Source organism: Bidens hawaiensis, unplaced genomic scaffold (assembly GCF_021521415.1).
Source record: "Bidens hawaiensis isolate Kalapana, Puna unplaced genomic scaffold, B.hawaiensis_p1.1 tig00008970_1, whole genome shotgun sequence".
Lineage (NCBI taxonomy): Eukaryota > Viridiplantae > Streptophyta > Magnoliopsida > Asterales > Asteraceae > Bidens > Bidens hawaiensis.
This window is the reverse complement of record NW_027491655.1, coordinates 131,502-157,290: the sequence shown is the minus strand read 5'-3', so window position 1 is coordinate 157,290 and position 25,789 is coordinate 131,502. Positions and strand designations below refer to the sequence as shown.

General features: G+C 33.9%; 2 protein-coding genes and 1 non-coding gene across 3 annotated transcripts; 1 reads left to right on the top strand and 2 right to left on the bottom strand.

Annotated features, from left to right (window-relative positions):
- Nucleotides 1-1,475: 1,475 nt before the first annotated feature.
- TRNAS-UGA (transfer RNA serine (anticodon UGA)) lies at nt 1,476-1,557 on the top strand. Its single transcript has one exon. It is a non-coding gene; the product is annotated as a tRNA-Ser (tRNA).
- A 557-nt stretch (nt 1,558-2,114) lies between these two features.
- On the bottom strand, nt 2,115-5,668 carry LOC143530696 (non-specific phospholipase C6-like). The gene is made up of 3 exons (XM_077026163.1): nt 4,445-5,668; nt 3,084-3,260; nt 2,115-2,573 (listed from the first exon to the last, which is right to left on the bottom strand). Exons 1-3 carry the CDS (start codon nt 5,583-5,585, stop codon nt 2,275-2,277), a joined length of 1,617 nt encoding a protein of 538 aa, XP_076882278.1. The 5' UTR covers nt 5,586-5,668; the 3' UTR covers nt 2,115-2,274.
- Nucleotides 5,669-8,777: 3,109 nt separating this feature from the next.
- Nucleotides 8,778-14,902, bottom strand: LOC143530693 (CBS domain-containing protein CBSCBSPB5-like). The gene is made up of 14 exons (XM_077026161.1): nt 14,766-14,902; nt 12,418-12,586; nt 12,198-12,330; nt 11,941-12,111; nt 11,788-11,866; nt 11,592-11,705; nt 11,453-11,519; nt 11,271-11,376; nt 11,102-11,160; nt 10,236-10,345; nt 10,035-10,168; nt 9,863-9,948; nt 9,702-9,791; nt 8,778-9,081 (listed from the first exon to the last, which is right to left on the bottom strand). The coding sequence occupies exons 1-14, from the start codon at nt 14,900-14,902 to the stop codon at nt 8,893-8,895; spliced, it is 1,644 nt and encodes a 547-aa protein (XP_076882276.1). The 3' UTR covers nt 8,778-8,892.
- Between the last annotated feature and the right edge of the window lie 10,887 nt (nt 14,903-25,789).

Genomic DNA, 25,789 nt, shown 5'->3' with positions numbered 1-25,789 from the left:
GAAAATTTAGCCGTTATATATCCGTACTAGTCTTTTTTTTTAAACATATGCTATTTTGAATTTTGAAATTTTAGCCATTATATTAACATAATGATAACAACTTTATTGAATGTCATTAACTTTATCCCCTGACTTAAATCGTTATATTTTTATTAGTTTTTATTTGAAACAACAACGGATACTTTTTGAATTTTAAAAAATTAGCCGTTGGTTAACGTTAATGATATCAACTTATATAAATACCATTAACTTCATCATTCGACTTTACCACAACTAGTATATCTTTCGCTCTCCGTTCTAACGCTACCGTTGCAAAAGTTATTTGCCTCATTTTCACTCCCTTTGTACAAAGTTTCTTGATTTTTTTTCTTTTTCATCCTCTTTCGTCTTTGTTAAATTCATATATCCACCGTGTTCAAGTGACATTTACGGCTCTAGAATCTAATTCCTCCTCCAAATGCATGTTGTATGAAGAAACTTGCTAATAGAAATCAATCAATGGCCAACAAAGTCTTTAAAGAAAAACTCAATATTCATCCGAATATTAGTCACAAACCGGAGTAATACGTATGGACATATTAATGGACGATCATTGGAGTTCGGCTGCATGCTTCAAAGGCGCATTGATTAACCTTCGGGATCTACTATCTGAGCCGGGCCTTAGTAACACACTAGAAGAAAATATAATGAGTCGTCAGTATCGCTCTCTCTAGCATTTAATTCATCTTTTATTTTTAAGGTTTCATCACAATTGATGAAACTTAGTTTATAGAAGTTTCACATGATTCTTAAGTTGTATCTTTATATCAGTAGTAGTAGTAATAGTAGTAGTAACAGTAGCAGTAGTGGTAGTGGTAACAGTGGTAGCAATAGCAGCAGTAGTAGCAGCAGCAGCGGGAGCAGCAACAACAATAGTATGTAGTCATTTTTGTTCTAAATTTGTATTTGACTATTTCAAATCTTGCCACATTGGTGAAGATTGGGTTTTAGGTATTATTCACAAATGTATGTTGTTCACGATTTTAATTATTTGTGTATTTATTTTCATTTGATGGATCTAGAGTGTTTTGAGTGGGTGTAATACTAGTCTACAAGAGGTGCATTTAACTAGTGAATTACAGGCTGTTGTAACAATAATAATTATAGTTATAAGATGTTTGTGAAACTCTTTGTTTACGCATTTTCATACCATATAAGTTAAGGCAAACAAACGTTATAATCTAATTATATATATTTACCAGTTGATGGTCTATATAGACATATTAGATACTGGTGTATTCGCAAACGACATCATAAACGTTACTGAGCAAAAGTAAATATGTGACACTAAGGTGGCATAATGCGTATCACATCACACATCAGTATAAACGTTATTTTGATGTCTTTTAACTAAGTATGTGTAACAAACAGAACAAATTATTAAAAACCAATATAACTAACACATGTATTATCTAAATCTATTAAAAAGCAATACTGTCGATATGTCCGAGTGGTTAAGGAGACAGACTTGAAATCTGTTGGGTTTCGCCCGCGCAGGTTCGAACCCTGCTGTCGACGATTTCATATATTTTTTATTTTAATATCAGTTGGTCCTTATTGTTTCAGCTGACTTAATTTTGTTATTCAAAAAGAGCTAGCGTGCAGCTTGTCCGCTTGCAGTGGCGATGCTTGGACATACGCGTCAAGGGGGTCGGACTCAATATGTATTAAAAATTCATAAACTAGAGGGGCCGGGCTCAAAATTGATGTCGGAAACGTGCAAATCGACACTATGTATAAAAATTTTCGGCTGAAAAAGGATAAATTTACCCTACTGAGCAAAAAACGGAGGGGGTCGGGCTCAAAATTTCAGTTGAAAACAGGTAAATTTACATTATGTATAAAATTTTTTAGCACCACCGAGTGAAAAAACGGAAGGGGCCGAGGTGATCCCTGGCCCCAACTAAGCCGCACCACTATCCGCTTGCCTTCCATTTTGATGTAAACACTACTCTTTAATGAACAAAAGTACTCATTAAAAAAATAATAATAAATAATGAAGTCTAATAGATGTTTAATATTTATAGCAAAACTTTGGTTTCTTATAGCTTATATTCATTCAACTCTAGATTCATATAAATATGTAATGATACAAAAGTTGTAGCCAAATGGTGCAAAAGTTTACATACAAGCAACCATTTTGGTTTACTTCATATTAATCTGGATCCAACCTTTTAGCTTACAACCAGTAAAAAAAACAATAGCACACAAAATATGTTCTATATCCTTAACACATTAATTACGAACCACGGTTCGGGTTGTAAGAGACGATCTCATATCAACGATGGCCGATTCATCCGCACCCAACTTGATAGCTTCTTTACTAGCCGTTATGAACCGTGACACTGCACCTTTCACATACGTGTGCGCTTCTTTCACACTCATTTTCTTCCCCATTTCGTCCGGAAAACTACTCAAGAAATGGTCACCATTTAGAACCGCGGCTAGTTGAACCACTTCACTTTGGAATTCAGACAAGCCCTTTGTTTCATCCGGCTCGGTTCTTCTTAAAGGCGCAGCCTCGGGCAAGACCTCTGCAAAAAAAAATTTATAAAAATTATAAAACAAAAAAAACAAAAATTTTTAAAAAGTAAAAAAAAACGTTTATCTAGCATCCTGTTTTTAAAAAAAATAAAATAAATAAATAAAATAAAAACTCGGTTTTGCTAAATTAGACATATATGTATGTTATCAATTAGACTTCAGTTACATAATATACACATATGTACATAATCATGTATCTTTTTGTACATGTCTATAAAAATAACATGTATATACGTGTTTATAAGTATTATAAATACATGTATAATTTAGCAAAACCGAGAAATTTGTTTTTTATGAAACCAACATGCTAGATAAACGTTTTAGTTTTTTTACTTTTTTTATTTTCACATTTGTTTTGGTTTTATAGTTTTTTTTATTTTTTCTTGAAGGGTTTTTTTTCTGTTCCAAAATGGTTCTCAAAGTTCTCAATTTCCAGATGGTTCTTACACGATCCCAATCCATAAATTATAATAATAAATACTTATATTAATGAAATTTACCTGGGCAGTCGGTTCGTGGAGCGCTTAGTTGGCTAACAATATGTTCAAAGGTTCCAGCCCATGCATCTCTATGAGTTAAAAAGTTTGATGACAAGTTGAACATCTTTTTAATGGTAGCAGGGATTGAAGAATGTTCGTATTCCGAATTCGGTGTTGGTCCTTTTGGGCTACTTATCACTGCATAACACATATAACACACCAAAACATTAGAAGATTCATTTTTATTAAATATTTTTACATTACAGATGTTCAAATTGATAGTTTATTTTGCAGTAATATAACTTACGTATGAAGGTAATTGTTATATTCCTTACATATTTTGTTTAATATTACGTTTATTTGTTATGTTTCTCAAACTGCAGAGATGCCTTTGAAAAGCGAATATACAAACTTCTTGTTGTTTATACCCTGTTGATTGTTTTTGGGAACATATGGTTAACTATACGCTAGCGAGTAGCGCAAACTTCTTGTTGCCGGTAGCTATGGCTATCCTTGGTAATGGATTCTTCATGTGGGAGGTACTTTCGTCATATTCAAAATTGGAGACTAAAAATGGTGTGCTGGCTTATCCTCGATTCCATGGCCTCATTAATTATCATGGTGGGGATCACCTTCGTGATGATTATGGACAAGTCCAGTCATATATTTGCTTGAGTTGGTTTAGATTATTAAGAACGTAAAACTTACATAAAGGTTAAGAATCGAATGTAAAGGTTGACGGTTGGTATAGTGTGATACTGTGATGGTGTGGGGAATGTGATATTCAAAAGTTTGAAAGAAAAAACACTACATTCCTCACACTATCACACTATACCAACCGTCAACCTTCACATTCGAATCTTCAGTTCTTCACCAATATATAAGTATTATATTCTTAATAATCTGAACCAAAAAAGTCAAGCAAATATATGACTGGCCTTGTCCATAATCATTCCGCTCACAAACGTGTACCATGTTAATCAGTGAGACAATCACACCAAGGATAAATCAGCACTCCGTTTTTTTGTCTCCATTTCTTTAATCCGACGAAAGTACCTCCCACATAAAAAATAATAATCCAAGGACCACCATAACTACTATCACTAAGAAGGTTGCGCTACACGCTAGCGCATATCCATGGTAGTTCCAAAAACAGTTAACCAGACATACACAACAAAAAGTTTTATATACTTTTCAAATGTAGCTCTGTAATTTAAAAAGTATCAAAACAAAATATGAAAGGAATATAACAATTAAATAACAACTACCTCCTCGCAAAAAATTCTCTCATCCTTTTCTTCATACGCACGTTATATTATTGCAAAATAAATTATGAAATTAAACATGTGTAATGTAAAAATATTTATAAATTTTTTTTTTACCTGTGCCTTTCTTGATCCAAGGAGAGACCATAATAGTGGGAACCCGAACACCTAACCGATCAAACTTAAAAAACGAAGGCGCAGGGCCCGTGTTCCCATCCGGGATAGGAACATTAACATAAGGAGTCTTGACATGATCAAAGAATCCACCATGTTCATCATAAGTAATAACCAAAAGACTCTCATTCCATTGAGGACTACCTCTCAATGTCTCATATATTTCCTTAACCAACTTTTGTCCATTCGCCACATCGTGTGACGGATGATCATCATTCGCCGGAAAGCCTTTAATATCAAAGTACCTAGGCTCAATAACACTTAAGTTTGGCAACTTACCATCTTTAGCATGTTGCTTAATTGTGCTATATTGATGGAACTTAAATACATATTTAAGTTTTCTCATGTTCCTATAAAATAAAGTTGTGGGTATATTTTGAAAATACACCCCCCAAGTTTTACCATTTTCATAAAGTGAGTCAAATATTGTTTTTTGTGGGTAACCTTTTGCTAGTTGTTTTTTAACATGACTTGTTGAACCATGAGAAGTGGCGGAATACACGAATAACCGGTTCGGTTGTGTCGGTCCAGGGATCGATGAAAACCATCGGTCGAAAACCGCAAACTCTTGAACTAGTTTGGCGAAAACTGGCACATTTTCTGGCTTAAAACCTTTCATAACAGTTTTGGAAAGACTTTGTGATAAAGTTAATGCTTGTTCTACAAAACCACTCATTGATGGTATTAATGGGCTTGACCCATTTGACCCAAATACCTGTTTTTCAACTTCTTCAAATGAATGACCCGGATCCGGATCCACATACTTTGCATCATCAGTGAAGCAAATGGATTCTTGGGTTTTTTGGGTTTCTTGGTTTTCTTGGTTTTTGACCCGGGTCGGGTCGGTTGAAACCGGGTTGCATTCTTGACCCGTGACACCATTGATGGATGGGTTGATGGTTTTCTTCATCCAACCAATCATGTGATCAAAAGATCTGTTTTCAAGAACCAACACTACAATGTTATTGATGGGTTGTTGTTGGATATTTTGGGCTGATGCGAAATGGGTCGGGTCAAGAAAGTATGAAAGTGTGAGGAAGATGAAGAAAATGGATGAAAGTTGAGTTCTTTGGGGTGTTTTCATGGTGGGTTTTTGATAAAGATTGAAGCTTTTTTGTGTTTCTTGATGGAAGCTAAAGAAGTGGAAATGGACAAATGGTGATTGGAAGCTTTGTGTTTTTTGATGGAGGGAGAGATTTAAATAATGATGTTTCTTAATTTGTTAATAGTTTAGTTTAAATGGTAGCCCGGTTGTTTTTTCTAGGGAGAGGTTGTTGGTTTGAACCTTGGCGTCTGTGTTGGGGATGATTTTACTCGGTTGTTGGGGTTTTCGAAGATTCTGCCAACGAGGGGTTTTCGATTCGGATATGAAATGTTAAATAGCTGGGAACGGTTGAAATCTCGTCAGAAGTAGACTTGGAAAGAAAGTTGTTGGGGTTTCCAAAAAATCTGCCAACGAGGGGTTTTCGATTCGGATCTGAAATGTCAAGAAGCTGGGAACGGTTGAAATCTAGTCAGAAGTAGACTTTGGAAAGAAACGTTGTTGGGGGTTTCCAAAAATTCTGCCAACGAGTGGTTTTCGATTCGGATCTGAAATTTCAAATAGCTGGAATGACTGAAATTCCGTTGGAAGTAGACGTGGAAAGAATCGTTTTTGGGGTTTCCAAAAATTTTCGATTCAGATCTGAAACCTCAAATAGCTAGGAATGGTTGAAATCCTGTTACAAATAGGCTTGAAAAAGAAAAGTGGTGTTAATAAAGTATGAGACAATGTTTAATGATTTAAACATAATTTTTTTTGCTTTTGACAAAATTACCCTTGGATTGGCACAAGCCCACAATTATGGTCTTTAAATTTTTAACTTTTTTAAAGCAATAAAAGACATGAAATGGGGCCAAAGATGATCACAAGTGCAAATTGATGAAAATGGATGTATGTGTGCATGTGAGTGTGAAATGAAATCTTGATAAATAAACAAATGACTTTTTTTTTATCCCTCACTTTAACACAGCATTTGCAGACAACAATGTTGCCGTATGCACACAAAACCTACACATGGTTAAGGTAACTTTTGACTTTTTGCACTCACAAATAACCATTGGCCACAAAACCGGACATTTATGTTTTTCTGTATTATGCGTTTTGTGTGTTTAATATTAATATTAATTAACCAGTTATACATAATAAGAAACAGTCTTCTTAGAAATAATGACTTTAAAATATTTAATATTTAATATTTAATAAATATTATAACAATCAAGTCATTAGAAACATGTATTTAAGTAAATTTTTATAAAAACTTAATAGTTAAAATATTTTACTTACTTTTTGGGAATGGGTGATGGATGGACAAAGTCATATTGTTGTGTCCAAAGTATGGTAGGTATAAATCAAGTAATATTTTGGATTCAATGTGACAGAAAGAATTTGGCAACATTCCATCTCAACAACTTAAGTTACACAAAATAATATATATACTTTTGCTATGCCTATATCATATAAAATATGTTGCATTCATGAATAATAACAAACTTGAATAAAAAACTATTATCTAAGAGACGATATTTAACCATCTATAGTGATTTTAATGCTTCATGTCTAACTCACTTAGGAACATCATCAAATAGCAATATCACTATTGTGAAGAACCTGAGACCATGAAAATCCCAAGGTTCAACCATCACCCACATGTCATTGATCTAGAAATTTTATTTTTATATTTTAGTACGGCTTTTAATAAATCATGTATAAAAATTATCTATATTTTTATACCTTTAGGGTTGCTTGGTTGAGCTTCTAAAAGTTGCTAATTTGATTTTGAAAAATCAAAAGCTTTTAAAAATCAAAAGCAACTTTGAAAAGCTTCGGTTTGAAGTTTTAAAGCTTTAAAATAAAGCTTACCAAACAGCTTTTCCTTTTCAAAAAAACAAATAAGTAATTTATAAAAGCTCGATCAAACACCCCCTTAATTTACATCCTTAAGATCTTAACCAACTTTAATTTATTATATGGGTCATGCTATGCATACACCAGCCCCATGGTGTGGGAATAAGGCTATACGGCTCGTATAGCCCCTATACGAGTCGTATAGCCCTACCTTATTGACATGCGTACGAACGTGTCAGTGTGTCAGCTTTTTGCAGTCTATACGAGCCGTATAGACCTTATATGAGCCGTATAGATTTTCCAGCTCGTATAGCCTGTGTAACTCGTCTGACCTATACGACCCGTATAGGCCCCACCACAGTAGTCGTTATTTTATCATCGGGTGTTTAGATGTTGATGTATTTTGAACTTGTAGTCGTAATTTTATCATCGGGTGTTTAGATGATGTATTTTGAGCTTTATGTTGTTATGTATATTTTTATTTTGTAACCAACTCGGGTGTTATGTTTAATTTTTTGTACTTTTTAAATTGAAAAAAAAAACTATACGAGTCATATAGACCATATACGAGTCATATAGCCCTATACGAGCCGTATAGGGGCTATACGATACAAAAGAATAAAACCTGACACTTCTGCTTGAAAATGACTTGACTATGCACCTATACGAGTCGTGTAGAGCCTATACGACTCGTATAGGCTAGACGTGCACAAAATAACCGGTTCCGGAACCGAACCGGTGGAACCGACCCGGAACCGGTTCTAACCCATACCCGGAACCGGTTCCTGACCGGGTATAGGATTTCTCCTCGGAGCCGGTTCCGGAACCGGAACCGACCCGGAACCGGTGGAAAAAACCCGGAGGAACTAGTCAAAAACCCGAAAAAAACCCGGAGGAACCAGTCAAAACCCGACCCGGAACAGGTCAAAACCCGGTCAAATACCCGACTATACCCGGAACCGGTTCCGGAACCGAACCGGGTTTGACTTTTGTTGACCATACCCGGAACCGGTTCCTACCCGGTTCCGGGTTTTTTAAATACCCGATTTGTGCATCTCTAGTATAGGCTACCCTGGTGTGTGAATAACCAACACGATGTATGTATAACCCAGGCCTTATTATATATATAGACTACTAAATTTAAACTAAAATTAATAGAGAAACAATGTCACATGGTGACATTTAAACAAAAGTTAGGTCCAGTAGATCTTCACCGACACAACACCGACATCGACACCTCATCATTGGGCCCACATCACATCCAGAGTCCAACCAACGTGTGGTCTTCAATGTAACAAATAATTTGATATATAATTTATATATCTAGAGAATACATTATTAAATGTTACATGTGTGTAGAAAATAATATTACAATAATTAAAACCCAAAATGAATGCAATCACCAACACAAACAACATTCTTGTTTGTTCATATAAATAATATTTTTCGACATTATCAATAATTTACCTCAAATTCTCACTGGGACACGTGTCACCAAATAGTATCAATTGGCACCTCTTCTTAAGAAGGCTAATACACCTAAACCAGCCACTAATGCAGCTCCGGCTGCAACCGAACTGTACGCGGAAGCCCATGCGTCTGCGTGAGCATGCTCCAAACCGCCACTGCCGCCACGTGATGAACCTTTTCGAGTTCTAGGCATACCGGAGTAATCGAGTTGCAACTTTAATCCCTGTTGATGTTAATTAACATGTTATATATACAAGTTAAACATCATTTTATTAAATGATATTATCTCATATTTTGAAAATATATTTTTGGTAATCATATATAATACATTATTATTTACAAAATACAAAAAAAACAAACAAAAAGTGTAGGTGCGTTGACCCAACCCAGCTCATTTAACAAAATGTATAGGTGGGTGGGCCTAACCCAGCCTGTTTCACAAAAAGTGTAGGTGTGTCGGCCCAACCCAGCCCGTTTGATAAAAAAAGTGTAGGCAGGTTGGCACAACCAAGCTCATTTGACAAAGAGTGTAAATAGGTGGGCCCAACGCAGCCCGTTTGACAAAAAGTGTCAATGGGTGGGCCTAACCCAGCCCCTTACAAAACTGTAGTTGGGTCTGCCCAACCCAGCCTTTTTGACAAAAAGTGTAAGTGGGCCGGCCCAACTCAGCCCGTTTGAGAAAAATTGTAGTTGGATCGGCCCAGCTCATCCTGTTGGACAAAAAGTGTAAGTGGGTCGGTCCAACTCAGCACGTTTGACAAAATTTGTAGTTGGGGCCGACTCAACCAGGCCGTTTGACAAAAAGTGTAGATGGTCCGGCCCAGCCCAAAGTAGCACACACACCTTCCACCCAGCTGATTTTGCATGTTCCACGGCTGCAGCAAGATCGCTATCTGTTTCAAGTATCACCATATCCTTATCTTCATCTTCATACTACAAAACATACAGTCAATGTCAACCCAAAAGTCAACAATCATGAACATTCAGTCTTAGATGAGAAATACCAGAATCTGTGGGAGGTTGTTGCGGTCAATCTCACCGCCTACTCTTTGAAGTATTGCAGTTATAAGCTCGGTCAAACTATGAGTTTCTAACCGCAACAATATAAAAAAATCAATCAAATTACTATAAGATAATATTTTATCACGACCGTAATTAAAAAACAAAAAGACATACCACACATGAATCTATGCATTCGACCCTTTCGATCTTGAATCTTGAAAGCAAATGTATTTGGTAGTGTAGGTGAAGGAAAAAAGGCTCTTCCAATATCTGCACCGCCTTCAGAAGTTAATCTGAAAGAACTCTCGCTGCAATATCACCGGTTATGTTTAGGTTGATCAACAATATATATCAAAATCAGAATAATCTAGTTACCTTCTGGTTTCACTATCATCATCTGCAGGTGGTGCTGCCATTGCAGAATCCCAAAAGTTTTGCATCATTGAACTTGCAGCCTCGTTATCAATTCCTGCAGTACTTCCAACCTAACCCAAGCATTAAAAAGTAAATAACATAATTACATATGCTTTGAACTACTAAACACTTATGATCTCGAGGAGCACATAATCGACTCTGCTTATGTACATCCCTAACTAATCATTTATCTACTTGCGAAGCCGAGCTCGATCTCTCTTAAGTTAAATGAGCTGAAATCGAACTTAGACAAAGTCGGGCTCGGCTCGTGTAAACCCTTAGAATGATTAATTAATTTGTTTGAATAATAATAATAATAATAATAATAATAATAATAATAATAATAATAATAAAGAGAAAAGTAAATAACTTACTCAAACAAATAAAAATAAATATATTATGAAAAATAAGTAAGTTGATTAATTAATAAAATTTTATAAAGTGATAAAAAATGGAGAAATACAAAGAAGAAAAGAAATAAAGTAAAGTAAAGAAAGAAACAAACAAAAGAGAAAACAGAAAAGAAGAGAAACTGTGAAAATCACATATTTTGGCATGCATTTTTAAGGGAATATAGTCAATTTGTAAGAAGTTAACAGAATATTTAACACCAGTTAGTGGAAAGGACGAAAAGTGTGACAGCTTCAATGATGTGTGATGGCTATTTAATGCGTACAACATCCTAAATAAGTAATAATATTCAGATTTAGAATACTATTTTAACACTTTTGTTTTTCTAACAAAGTTTTGCAAAAAGTGAACGCGACCCGACCCAACCCAACCCAACCCATTTCGATATGAACCCACCCAGAGAAAATTTAACTTACTGAGGCCACAGCTGCATGAGTGATTTGAAGTACATCAGTAATAGCAAGAACAACACCATCTAACCAAACAAATAAGCCACTTTTACATATGAATTGTACAAAATAAGACTTAAGAATGGAAGTAGCCATATGAAAATAAGAAAAAAAAATGATAAGATGTAACATTTACCTGTATCAATAACAGGAAGATGTAAAAACTTTCCTTTATTCATAATATGCAAGGCCTCAACGGTTGGTGTATCAACCGGAGCACATTCAGGATTTGGAGTCATCACCTAAGTATAAATGAAGCATCATAAAATACTCAAAAAAACAGTATAAACTATTAAAAGAGAGAGAAATGTAGTTCACCTTTTCCACTTCAGTTGACTCAGAAGAAAGACCAACTGCTATAACTCTCATCAAGATATCCTTTGACCTATTATTATACATAAAAATCACATTTTTATAATAGCTATATACAAAGATCATATATAATTAAGATACTAACGTTAAAATCCCGCGTGGTTTGTTATCAATTGTTATGATGGCAGAGCTCGTGTGAGATTCGAGCATCGCTTTTGTTGCCATTAGCACCGTGTCTGAGGGTGAAACGGTCACAAGCCTGAAACATTAATAATTTTTGGAATAACCAATTTAAAAGAGCTACTAAACCATGTTTATATATAAGTAAAGATATTACCTACTTTGGATTTCCTGATATTATGGTCGATAATGAAGGCTTAAACAATCGCTCTCGCAGTGTTTCAATAAATGTGTTGGAACCTGTTATAATGACAAGTAAATAAGATAGAAATGAGACATTAAAAAAAAGAGAAAATAATAAAATGTCAACGAACCAGAAGCTGAAGATCCCCAATGCTTCTCGACACCTTCAACAGCAGCTGCAATGGCTTTCCCCTTTTCAGCTGCTCGTTCCATACGTGCAATCGCATCATATAAACATTTTGCAATATCAAGAATAGCAACAACCCCTCCGTTTTCTACAACGGGCAAGTGTCTGAATTTTCCTGCAAACCAAATTTTATATTTCCAAAACTAAAAAAACAAAAAAAGGAAACAACTTTGTTGCAGTGACTGATAATTTGATACAAACCTTGAACCATTTTATGCAAGGCCTCGACTGCAAGAGTATCTGAAATTACAAAAACAGGATTCCGTGTCATAACAGCTGAGACGGGAGTGGTCTCAAGATCAAGCTCACGGGCAACGACTCTCGTTACAATATCCTTCAATTTTTCCAAAAAGATAGTTAGTGATTATATGATATAATCAGAATTAACATTATACGCCCAATACATTAAAAGAATAACAACCCTGTCAGTTAATATGCCACAAAGTAATGCATTTGAATCGGTAAGCAAAAGAGCATCAGCTTTGCGAGCAGCCATGCGACGACACACTTCGATAATAGTTGTAGATTCGGGTGCGGTTAAGGCTTTTGAGAGGCGCAGTCGTTTCACCGTTCGTTCTCCCGTTAACGCCCTGTTTAATTAAAATTTAAAAAACATACAAATAAAAACTCACTTTATTAGTGTAAACCCTAAAATAGGTACACAAATATATGATTGAAAGGTCTTAATTGCGTTTGTTAGAGACTCAAACAAAATATGTGTAAGGAACTAACTGATTACAATAAAATAGATCAATTGTGTTGTAACTTTTTGGAAATCATATAGAAAATTTGTAACAGAAAGATCAAGGAACCAACTGATTACAATTTTTTTAATAACTGGAGTGTTACAATTCGGATCACAACAAGTGTTTGAGTTATGGGTGCCAACAAGCCGAGCCGCTCACAAGCTACTCGAGCTAGGATCAACAAAAACATTGAAACAAGCCGGGTTAGTTGAGCTCGAACCTCAAATAAAGCTCGTTCAGTTATCAATCCCAAGCTTGAGCCTTGTATGGGAAGCTCGTTGAGCCTTAACGAGCCTTGTGTATTTTATTAGTTTTACCTCTTTTGGACTTCTACTAATTTTACACTATACAATCAAACTCACCCCTGCTCGATTAAGCTACTACACAGGCTCGAGCCAAGCTAAGACTTGTTTAAGGTTTTTCTTAAAATACATAAAATTATTTAAAAACGTATATGAATAAATAAATAAATAAATAACAAAAGAGCCAAGCCCGGGCTTGAAAATACGACTCACGAGCCGAGCTCAACCTTTAGGAAAAAGAGCTTGAAACAAACCGTGTTTTGGCTTGGATGTACTACACAAGCTCGAGCTAAGCTTAGGCTCGTTTAATGTTTTTCTCAAAATACATAAAATTACTAAAAAAACGTATATAAATTATATAATAAATAACAAACGAGCCGAACCCGGGCTTGAAAAAACAGCTCAAAGTCACAAGCCCGGCTCGAGCTTTAAAAAAAGCGCTCTACAAGAGCCTCGCCTCAGCTCATTTACATCCCTTGTTTGAGTGAATTAGGTTTTGTGCATGATGTAAGCAACGAGGGGACACTAATCAAAGTTAATGATAAAAAAATTAATATTATAAATGGTCAAGGTAACGAAGTAGAGTGATAATAATAATTACTCGAGCTAAAAAAACTGTAGAGAAACAATAATTACTCTAGTTATTTGTATGTTTCTCAGTTCTCACATTAACTCATTACTTTGTACTTGATGTTTATACATGTAAGCAATAAGGGGACATTAATCAAAGTTAATGATAAAAAAAATGGCCAACGTAATGAAGTAGAGTAATAATAATTACTAATCACTCTAGCTTAAAAAATTGTAGAGAAATAATAATTAAGTTTCTCTAGTTATTTGTACGTTTTTTAGTTCTCATGTAACTCGTTAAGAACTGTTTGTACTTGTTCCTTCCACATGTAAGCAATAAGTGGACACTAACCAAAGTTAATGATAAAAAAAATGGTCAACGTAACGAAGTGGAGTAATAATAATTACTAATCACTCTAGCTTAAAAAACTGTGAAGAAATAATAATTAATTACTCTAGTTATTTGTACACTTCTCAATTCTCACGTTAACTCATTAAGTATTGTTTGTACTTTATCCTTACACATGTAAGCAATAAGTGAACACTAGTCAAAGTTAATGATAATAAATAAAAATAAAAATGATCAAATAAACGAAGTAGAGTAATAATAATTAATTACTTGAGCCCATAAATCTGTGGAGAAATAATAATTAATTACTCTAGTTATTTGTATGTTTCTCAATTCTCATTCTCAGGTAATGAAGTATAATAATAATTAGGTTTCTCTAGTTATTTATACGCTTCTCAATTCTCACGTTAATTCGTTGAGAACTGTTTGTACTTGTTCCTTCCACATGTAAGCAATAAGTGGACAATAATCAAAGTTAATGACAAAAAATAAATAAAAATGGTCAAGGTAACGAAGTAGAAAAATAAAAATAATTACTCTAATTATTTACACGTTTCTCACATTAACTGTACTTGCTCCTTCCACATGTAAGCAATAAGTGGAGAATAATAATAAAACTTAATAATGAAAAATAGTCAACGCAACGAAGGAAGCAAAGGTTGTGTTCAACAGTTCATCATTACTGGTCAAAATTGGCACACAAGCATAAATGATAACTAACCGAACAATAATAATTAAAGTCATGCAACCATAACTGGAATCAATTACGGTTATAACTTATAATTTATAAAAAAAAACGTACAGAGGACGCGGAGTGGATGAAATGGATCGTCGAAGAATAGAGTCACCGGTGGCTCCGTTATCCGACGGTTTGTTCCTGGAAGAAGCAGGTAGAACCATACTTCTTCGTGCAGAGCCTCCTGATTGACTAGTCGTCATACTGTATTGTATTGTATTGTATTATATTGTATTGTATTGTATTGATCAATCAAATAATATATGAGTTCCGAGAATATTGGAGTAATTGATAATTGGTAACTAATTACCAGATGAGAACAGGAAGAACGAACCCTAGGTGGTGGTTGATTGGGCGGAATTGGTTGTTAATGGTGGACTTGTTTTTGATTGGATTGGACACCCACGCACGGATTCTCTGGGTTTACATATTTTTTTTAAAAATTATTCATAAATATCCCAAAAGCCACCGGCCTAGTCAACTCTCCCCGTATGTAAACGAACTAAACGTTCAACTAACGGCAGGGGTATAAATGAGCCGAGCTGTAGCTCGTTAAAAAGCTCGATTGAGTCGAGCTTAATCGAGCCCGAACCCGAGCTTCACTTATCAAGCCGGCTCGTGAGCCCAAAACGAGCATGTCATTTATATAATTTTTTAAAATATATTTAATAATTATATATATATATATAACAAATAATTGACAAATAGTAACGAGCTCGAGCTTGAAAATCTACACACGAGCCGAGCTCGAGCTTTGAAAATAGAACTCGAAACGAGCCGAGCTCGATCTCTGTGCAAGTTAACGAGCCGAGTTCGGGCTCGGCTCGGCTCGTTTACACCCCTAGCGAACAGTTTTTAAACTGTTTGGTAGGAAGTTCGATTATGTTCATTTGTCTAATAAATAAATGGACATGAACAACAAGTGTCGTTCAAGTAGTTAAACGGACGAACATGAACAGAGTTCCCATTCATTTGTGCTCGTTTGTATATGTTGTTCATGAAAGTTTTTTGTGCATTTATTTATTTATTTTATCTAAACATTTTGTATTATTTAGTTTATTAATTCTAACATAAAATAGGAAGTCGTATTCTTACATTGTGTTTGCATTGTTTCTATTTTTTTTCATTATCCACATTGATGAATGTATCGATCTAAATCTTGAGTCTCCGCCAATTTTATGTGTGTTTGTGAGCACATTCATTTTTCTTAATGAATGAATGAGCATAAAATCTCATTCAGTGAGTGTTCGTGAACCATGCATGAATACATTATTTTCTTAACAAACGAACATGAACAAGGTCTTGTTCGTGTTCGTTCAGTTTGTTTATAGTCCTATATGTCTATTAAAAATGAGCAGTTGGATTGGATCATGGGTGTTGATCAGTTCTTCATGTAAGTAATATAAAACATGATAAATATTAAACCTATGAACCTGTTACAGCATGAAGAGTAGTAACTGCAGCAGGGTATGATGTAGTCGACATGCTTGTCATCTTGATCCAGTTCCCCTTTAGGATGTATAGTTAAGGATGGTTAGGGTTCTTGAGAGGAACCCGGTTTAAAAGAGAGAGGAGACACATGATTTACTTATGTGTGTGAGATTTGGTTATGATGTTAATTTATTCTCTCTATATATACACCCAAGGGGAAACCCTTTATTAGCTATTAAAAGTAATATGGCCCATCAACAATTACCAAGCCAATATATAATAAGGTATAATTAATTATTTTGATCTATTATTATATAAATGATAATGATGGCAATATAAATAAATATATAAAATATATTTATTCTTACATTCTCCCACTTGGCCGAGTAATCATTTATTATGAGTATTAGATAAGCCTGATCAGGAGTTAACACTCATTTTAGTTTTAAACTCAAACTGGAGCAGAGAAAGACAGTCATTGAATTGAACATCAGCTCAAGACCCTCATTAATCATACTGCAGTCCTTATTTAAAACCTAAGTAGTTATGATCAAAATTTTCAAGTAAGCCCTTCAGAACGTTTGATTTGTATTTTTAATTCGTCTATATGTCATTATGCATGCAGAACATATTAAGAGACGTACAAAATCAAAACTGATGAGGAAATTTTATAATTAATCATTCATAGTATGCAGTTGTACGAGGTCATTAATAAACCCCTCATGATTATAAGCGCTTTCATAATACTTATGGGTAACAGACCTTTAGTTATAGGATCCTTAAGCATATCATGAATGTATTCGATATGAAAATTTAGATTCCTCAATTCGTTCATAAACGAATAATTAATTTCATATCAAAATTTAATGCAACACCTATCAAACTGTTACTGTTTGAGAAAACATGGTAGCTGACATTATCACAATTAGTCTTCAATATATAAGTTATTTGGAGTTTAATAAAACTTATGGTCCACTAATAAATATTCAACAACATTTATTGACAACAACGTTGTAATTAATCAACATATTATGTTGTTATGACTTAGGTTGTTGTTATCAGTTCATTATGACTCCTCCATGAGATAGATTTATCTACTGACATAAGAATATATCCCGAAAATTACATTTCTTATCTCTTAATATGACAAAGTTTAGAGTAATATACCGGTTTGAATTCTCACTTCTTCTTTTATTTTAAATTATAGTCTTTCGTTTCTTTTAAGGATATTTTAATATTCTTTTAGATGTTTCACATTAATCTAAGCATATCTAGTGTGTTACAATTTTGAGTAATATCTGAACGAGTATAGACTTGAACCTACATAAGGCTTCTACTTAATGAAGCATAAGGTAATAATCTCAATGATCCTATTATCCTCTAAATAGAGCAATATTGTTTGTTACATGTGTAAGGACTCATTTAAGATAAAACTTATAGAACAAAACTAATGTCCCTTTGGGTCTATCTCAGAATGTTATGATATCTATTATGTAAGGGATATCTTTGAGATATTTCATATCAAAGTGTGTGAACAATGCTTTGACTTATGTAACATATACTTGTTAGAAGAATGTCATCTATATAAGGACAAGTTTGTTTTTAGTTGCTCCCACACATCTTGAGGTATGTACATTAATCCACTTGGTTTTTGATTAAAATAATTGTATAAAAATTTTGATGTTTACATTAACCCATATATGGATTTTATTGACTTATAGACTAAATGTTCATTAACCTTCAGTTTATAACATTTAGGTTGTTTTATGAGCATGTAGATATGTAAGTCAGTTATTAGGGAAAGTTGTTTTAATGTTCTTCTACCGTAGCTCTTTAACTATTATAAGCTACTTGAACAGTGATGATCCTCAAAGAAATGTTTTATAATATAGGTTATAAGATTCTTTGATGATTTATATCCTTTTGAATCTAACCTTTAATAATAAATTAGGCTTCTTAGTGTCTTAACGTTTGTATTAGGATTTAGTTTAGTTATGAACACCTTTAGGTGATTCAACCAAATCTCAAAACGTTAGCGACTTATGGAGTCAATTATGATTGATGATAATGGTTTAATTATAAGGGGTATGATCATTAAACTTTCCAACATCCAATTCAACTTTAGTTAGGGAGGTTACATAAGCATAAAATTTAGAAGGTTTTAAAACCTAGATGGCCTCCTAAGTTGATTATTGGGTAATTTTAAAAGTCTCAGTTTTATGGATTAGCTCTTAGTTAGGTTGCTATCATTTTCAGGATTCTAAGTGTGTAAGATTTGGCGCAGTATGGTGTACAAGAGGTGTAATTGGAGTAAAATTTAATGACTCTCTTCCCCCCACCTCTTGTACTTCTAACAAGTCATTATAAGGACTTTTACTTCTCCCACTGACCTTAGAAACCTTTAGGAAATTTACATGCTTATGGTCAATATTTAAAGACCAATAGATTCTAATAGAGAAACAAGCTAATAATATAAGTTGTTGTAGTTTCTCTTGGCGAGGAATAGTTTATTAAGAAATCTGAATATGCCCACGAATAAGCAACAATGAAACTTTTGTAAGAGTAGTGGTAGTAGTAGTAAATTATAAAGAGATAAGTTTTGATAAAATAGTGTTGTGATGGAGCAGTGTCTTGTACAAGAGGTGCAATTGAGATAATATCAAGTTTTTACTCCCCCACCTCTTGCAAATCTTGTAAGTTATGATTGAGACACTTAAGGCTCCCACTAACCTTTAATATCTCTAGAAAAACTACATAAGGAGTTTCAGTGATGTACGTGATGTGGGAATTTCTCATATATATGTTAGACTTGATTTGATTTCATTAACGTGCAGATGTCATAATAAACTTAAAGGACATATTTAGAAGAAATCGTATTAAGTATATATGAACGGATCTCTTTAAGACCGCATACCATAGAATACTGATTAGATACAAGTAAATAGCATTTTAAATGATAAAAGAATTATGTCTGAATATTCCGTTTGAATAAGTTTCACGAATGTCAGTGAAATATAACTTATGGTGGACCCATACTTATTCCTTAAGCCAAGTAATGTTTAGGGCATTTAACACATGATTTAAAATCACTAAGAATGAGATTATATGAAAAATAACCCCCGTCAACCATGTCACGATTTCTCATGAAATTTGGTGTTAATAGATGAATATTATAGGTCTCATTTGTCTTTCGTTAAATTTGTATTTGCATTATAACAAAAGTTGTGAAAGTATGCATTGTCATCTAGTTCTATTTTATAAATGTTTCAATCCAGATATTGATAACAAATAATATAAGAGTTTAAGGTAAGAGTGACTTTATGTTGGCTATACAAACCTTATAACTGTCATAATGTAACTTAAGTATTGATACTAAATTCTAATTAATATTCAGAATAATTAAGGTATCATAAAGTGTAATTAAAAGACAGTTTATTATGGTTCTAATAACATTAACATTTAAATTTGTCACTAACACTCATGTTAGTTATTTGTTGACTTCGGGTAAACATATAGAACTAGACTCAACAAATCACGTGTTAATGGAAATATTAGGATTAGCAGACTTATATATCATTATTATACAACTATCAATTTTAGCAGTTGTTCTTTTGAATTATGGATAGTCTTGTAATGTCTATGCCTAATCTAATGGCATATATTTGCAATGGGACTTCTCCTTAAGAAACCTAAAGCTGAAAGTAATACTTGTATTTTGTCTATGAACCTTAGAATTATCCTCTTTTAGGTTTTAGTGGTAGTGAGTTGAATAAAATCTTATTTCTAGCACCAGACATTTCTTTTCGTGTACATATGTTACTGATCAACACACTCATTTTCCTTTGATACTTCTGAGTGTTATAGTTGATTCGTAAGGCACCAAATTGTACTGCTGAAAATTTTAGTATGTAATGTACTAAAAAAATGTATTTATTTTCATGTGTAAGCCCTTAATTTTATGGGTCATGGTATTTTATATTATAATGTATTCGGTAATGCCATTTAACCTTATAGTTAGAATTTTCAAGAAAGAATGCATGCATCTTATGAGTTATTTTGATTTGTCTTATGAAAAACTAAATCAATAATAACTCTAGTGATAGCATTTATTTAAATAAATTATTGATTATCATTATTATAAGAGACATTATGATTGACGCATCCCATTTGTTATGCTCTAGTTTTTAATATAATGATTGTTATTAGAAGAGCAGTGAAATAGCCATATCATGTCTTAATGAATAATTAAAATTGAGAAGAGCTAAATGTTATTAAAACTCTTTATGAGACAAAATTCAATTGTATTTTAAGATTAGAGTGGATGATTTGGATGAGATCGTTATTTATGGAAGAAAATTGTCACACCCCTATCTAAGGCCTAGGAGTATGATGAATAGTTGGTACCACAAGTGTAAATAAATCAGAGTTGCATTCATTTAGCAGAAGACTTGTAAAACTTGTGGATTTAAGTTGTAAATATTTACAATACAAAAGTTGGGATTATAAAAGATTCCCAAAATATTCCAAAAGATTATTTGTAATACATTACAAAACCACCAGTGTTTATAAGTTTAAGTTTAGCAAAAGATCCGAGCCATCGGATATTCAAAGCAATTCGTCAATCTAAGTGCTAAACTTGTTCACCTGCAAAATGTAAGAAAATACGTCAGCAACGAATGTTGGTGAACACGCTGACGCAAAATAACTTCTTTTTTACTTTATTACCCCTCGAGACTACGCCTGCCTCGGCCCATCGTGGCTCAGGAATAACAAAGTCAAATAACACATTATAAACTTGAGCCTCTACACTAGGTCACCTCACAAACACCGCAGCGTTCGACTTAGTTAAGTACCCGTAAATATACACAACAGTCGTACTCCCTGCAGGAGAGCGTCCTACGACCAAGGGTGGTGCGATCATGCCCATACATCGCATAGTACCACCTATGTAAGGATCCAGACATATGTATACCACAGCCTGAGGGCTAGGTTCATACCCATAGTTATAATGGTTTTAGGAACACATAGTCCCTTGTAATCAATTTCATATAACAAGTTGACTCATTTGAAAATAAGTTTAAATGTTTGGGGGCGTATTCACCTTATCTCTTTAGGATCGGCTTCACTCACCGTCCAAGGGTCTTTCCCTTTTCTTTATCTCGAACCTATAGTTACGAGTATAAATATTTGTTAGTCGGATACACGATCCGGCTTAAGACCTTTAGTCTTATATCTCAATCCTCGATTGAACCTTTAGTTCAATTCTTATTACTTAAAAACCTCTTGTTTAAAAGTAAATTATAAACCTTTAGTTTATATAAAAACCCGACGTTTCTTCTTCTCTAAGAAACGTAATCTTTTCTTTTATTATTTAAGAATCCTCTTTATTCATTAAATAATATTTTCATAACAAAGAATATATATACATATATACTTACACACATATATATGTTATCACATATTCAACATTCAATCTTTCATTCATTTCTTTGTTATGTTTTCTTTTCTTTTCTTTTATCGAGGTATCGAGTATAACCTCGACTTAAGGCTAAAGCCTTGAATATAATATTTAATTATATTGAATTCGATATTACGCCTAACCTTAATGGCGTACCGAAATCCTAGGGACTCGAGCAGCACTCCAACGAGGCTTGATCTCTTTGGTCGTCAACCGATAACGCCAGACTTCAATTCTCGACAACACGCTTATCGAGATTCATTGCCATTATAACAACACCTTTTTGGTGAATGAGGGTGGAGGGTGGTCAAGGAAACGTTGGTACACAAACAAGGAAACCGGGACACGTTTATCGAGGAAATAAGGCACAGACTTCGAGGTAAATTATAAAAGCTAGAGAGATGTTAGAGAGAGAAAAGGAAACTGATTTTGGTGTGCAACAAATGAGATCCCGACCTTGCTATTTATAGGCATTTTCTGGGGTCCCATCGCGTACCGCGCCCGCTCCCTGGGCACCCGTCGCGTACCGCGACATAGCCCAGGTGAGTCACCCAGTAGGTCTGCCATGTGGCGACACGTGGCAGCCGTTGCGCCACGTGGCGACACGTGGTGGCAGTGTTGCCACGTGGTGACACGTGGCAGCATGTAGTGCCACCGTGTGCCACGTGGCACACGTGTCAGACATCCCATCGCGTACCGCGATGGGTGTCTCTTTTGACCCGGCGCGTACCGCTATAGATCAAGAAAACAGAATTTTTAATTTAAACTCTCAAGTTTGGAATTTGGCAATTTTAGTTCCTAAACTCTGGAAAGTTTATACTTTGAACTCGAAATTTTCACGATGTTACAAAAATATAGTGAGTAATATTATGGGATATTAAAATAATATAGATTAAAGTTTATGTTTATTAAATTAATGAATTATCATTAATATGAGGATCACTATATTTTATTGAAGATGTGATATGTCTATTATTAACATCAAACTAATAGACTATAATTAATAGTTCTACTTAAACAAAAAATAAATCACCTTTGGGCAGAATTAAAATTTATTTAAGTATATGTGCAAAACAATTGTAACACATTACCTTTTGGCAGAAGTGAGACAATTATTTTAATTATGCACGGGCTAGTTTTGCTAAATAAAAATGTAACAAATCACCTTTGGGCAGAAGTGAGACATTTGTATCATGTTAGGCAAAACTAACAAAAGCTTTTCAGTTATACTTGAATGATAGGGTAAATGCAACTCATCACCTTTGGGCAGAAGTGTTACATCAAAAGTTCATTCAAGTTAAGCCTTTATGTTTTGTAAAATTTTATAATATTTAAGGTTTACAAAACATTTAATTAGTTAATAGCGGGAAATGTTTAAAGTAAATATTTTTAAGTTTCCGGTATGACCTTATTTTGCAGAATTAGTTCTCGGAAATTTTGGGTTCCCGAGAATTGCCAGTTTCCGGCTTTTAGTGGGTTTTTCAGTATTTGGGTGTTTACATGATTTTATGGAGTTTTATGGAAAATGTTGATTCCGGTATTAGTGAGTTTTCGGGTTTATTGGTTATGACCCCAAACAATTTTAGAAACTCATAAACTCTTAGAACACATAAGCTATTTTAAACCCATAATACATGATTTTTAAATAGTCCGTGAACCCGTAAACTGGTTTAAGCCCTTAACTCATGATCTTTATTAACTAAATTAATAATGATAAGATTTGGTTCAAATCTTTTTAATGATTAACAATTATATTTGTTTCCTATTTTAAGGGGATTCAAATCTTTTAAGAAATATTAAAACTTCTAAGTTATCCAAGATTTGAAAAAATATTTCCCTAAATAATTATTAACAAATTTAATCTATATTTGAACCAACATATGTATAATTTTCGATAATAATGATGAACACGAAGAAAATCATCGAAAATTTTAACAATTAAACATAAAAAAAAAACTTGGAATCGAAATCTTTAAACATGAAATTAACAGATTTCGAAAATATTAGAGTTTACTAAATATGAATTTTAGCGATTTTAAACAGTTTCATGTATTGTTTTCGTAATAGAACATGAAAAAAAAAGAAACCTAAAAAATTAGGGTTTATCAAGTTTTAGTCCATGTATTCTGATTCAATTCCAGATTTACGGAAAACATGAAGAACTGATTAATCAACATCGCTCTGATACTACATGTTAATCAGTTCTTCATGTAAGTAATATAAAACATGATAAATATTAAACCTATGAACCTGTTACAACATGAAGAGTAGTAACTGTAGCAGGGTATGATGTAGTCGACATGCTTGTCATCTTGATCGAGTTCCCCTTTAGGATGTATAGTTAAGGATGGTTAGGGTTCTTAAGAGGAACCCGGTTTAGAAGAGAGAGGAGACACATGATTTACTTATGTGTGTGAGATTTGGTTATGATGTTAATTTATTCTCTCTATATGTACACCTAAGGGGAAACCCTTTATTAGATATTAAGAGTAATATGGCCCATCAATAATTACCAAGCCAATATATAATAAGGTATAATTAATTATTTTGATCTATTATTATATAAATGATAATGATGGCCATATAAATAAATATATAAAATATATTTATTCTTACAATGGGCCCGGAAGAAAAGGTTATGAGCTTCGGGCAATGTGGTGGTGGTTGTGTTAGTGGCGGCGGTGGTGGTGGTGGTGACGGTGGCCAATGTTAGGAGGTGGGGGCGATGCCCCGTAAGTGGCAATGACTCACAACAAAAAGTGCAATGCGTATTAATTGTCTATTTAAGCGTGGTTTAAGTTATCAAGTGTTTAGGTGCGGCGCATACTAGCCGGTTGTTTAATTTGAGTTGACCCATTATGACTTCTTAACTTTGAGTCAATTCATTATGACCCATTGTTTAATTTAAGTAGACTCATATGAACCCGAATGCAATTTCGCATTACCAAATCAAATCACCTACTAATTAATGATTACTGATTAGCAAGTCATGATTACCCGGCGTACTCAAGTTAGTAATGAGAATTCAACCATAATTTTATATACCATGTAATCACAAAATTATTTATAAGGTAAACTAAATTTTAATAATCAAAACTATAGCAACTAAAAAGTCTCGCCTTCAAAAACATATTCATGTGTAAACGTTTAGAGTATGACAAAACATAGCGTCGTCGCAAAAGTAGATGTCTTTTACGATTTGCGCCCACCCTTTATCACCCACCGATCTTTGGTTAATTTAACTATTCATATCATATATATAATTTACTATAAAAACGATTACAATAAAGTGGCAGGCAAACGGGCAACAAGCTGCGTCCAGCCGTCCTCAATCACATTTGAGTGTATAGGTGGTATGACACCTTCTCAAATTTGTCCTTATAGTCGAACATAGGCTCTTAATGGTAATCATCACCCGCCTCTCAAATAAATTGAACTTCAAAATCTCACATTGTGTAACCAAGTTATTTGATAAAAGACACATATCAAATACCTATTTCTTTTATTTGAGCAATATATGGAACAATATGCATTAATGTCACAAAGTGTGGCATGCGAGCTAAGTAAATACTCGATACCAGTGTTACGTATCACATGACTATGAATTCGGTGCAGATTTTTATGCTACACGAGTGAAAAGATAATAGAGGATAAAATGAAAAAACTTAGTTCTAATTATTTTGTGCTTCCTTGAAACTTGAAAATTATGTTTGTTTATGTGTGCGTGACCAATCTTGTTTAAAATGGGTGGTCTTTTATCTAGGTCGTAAATCATACCGTCTGGTGCGGCTTTAAAGACCATAAACAACCTTGTGGAAAACTATTTAAAAAAAAAACTGATTCGGGAAAAAACTTATTAAGCGGAATATCCCATTGGATTTTATACTATGCACACTTTGCGGTGATGAGGTTGAGTCGGCTGAACACTTATTAGTGTCGTGTGGTTTTGTTCAATCGGTGTGGAGTGTTATCACAAATTGGTGCAAGCTATATACTGACTTTCGTTGCGTTCTCAACCCGTGATCTTTTGGAATTGTATAAGTTTTCTCTTTTGTCAAAACGAAAAGCTAAGGTGTTTCTCAACCGAGCATCTGTAGTAAAACTAATTGAAGGAAATATTATTTGTGAGTTCTAGTAGGGATGAATAATTAAATTATACTTTCATAGCTTCTTAAAAAAATACTTTACAAAAAAAACAAAG

What these genes read in the sequence shown, in the direction of transcription:
- LOC143530693 (XM_077026161.1), bottom strand. Translation starts at nt 14,902, where the DNA reads ATGACGACTAGTCAATCAGGAGGCTCTGCACGAAGAAGTATGGTTCTA. An exon ending in TTGGGGATCTTCAGCTTCTG is followed by an intron (nt 11,867 to 11,940) that starts GTTCGTTGACAT and finishes TCATTATAACAG; the next exon opens with GTTCCAACACATTTATTGAA. An exon ending in TCTTCCTGTTATTGATACAG is followed by an intron (nt 11,161 to 11,270) that starts GTAAATGTTACA and finishes TTGTTTGGTTAG; the next exon opens with ATGGTGTTGTTCTTGCTATT.
- LOC143530696 (XM_077026163.1), bottom strand. Translation starts at nt 5,585, where the DNA reads ATGAAAACACCCCAAAGAACTCAACTTTCATCCATTTTCTTCATCTTC. An exon ending in TTGGATCAAGAAAGGCACAG is followed by an intron (nt 3,261 to 4,444) that starts GTAAAAAAAAAA and finishes TGTGTTATGCAG; the next exon opens with TGATAAGTAGCCCAAAAGGA. An exon ending in TCCACGAACCGACTGCCCAG is followed by an intron (nt 2,574 to 3,083) that starts GTAAATTTCATT and finishes TTTTTTTTGCAG; the next exon opens with AGGTCTTGCCCGAGGCTGCG.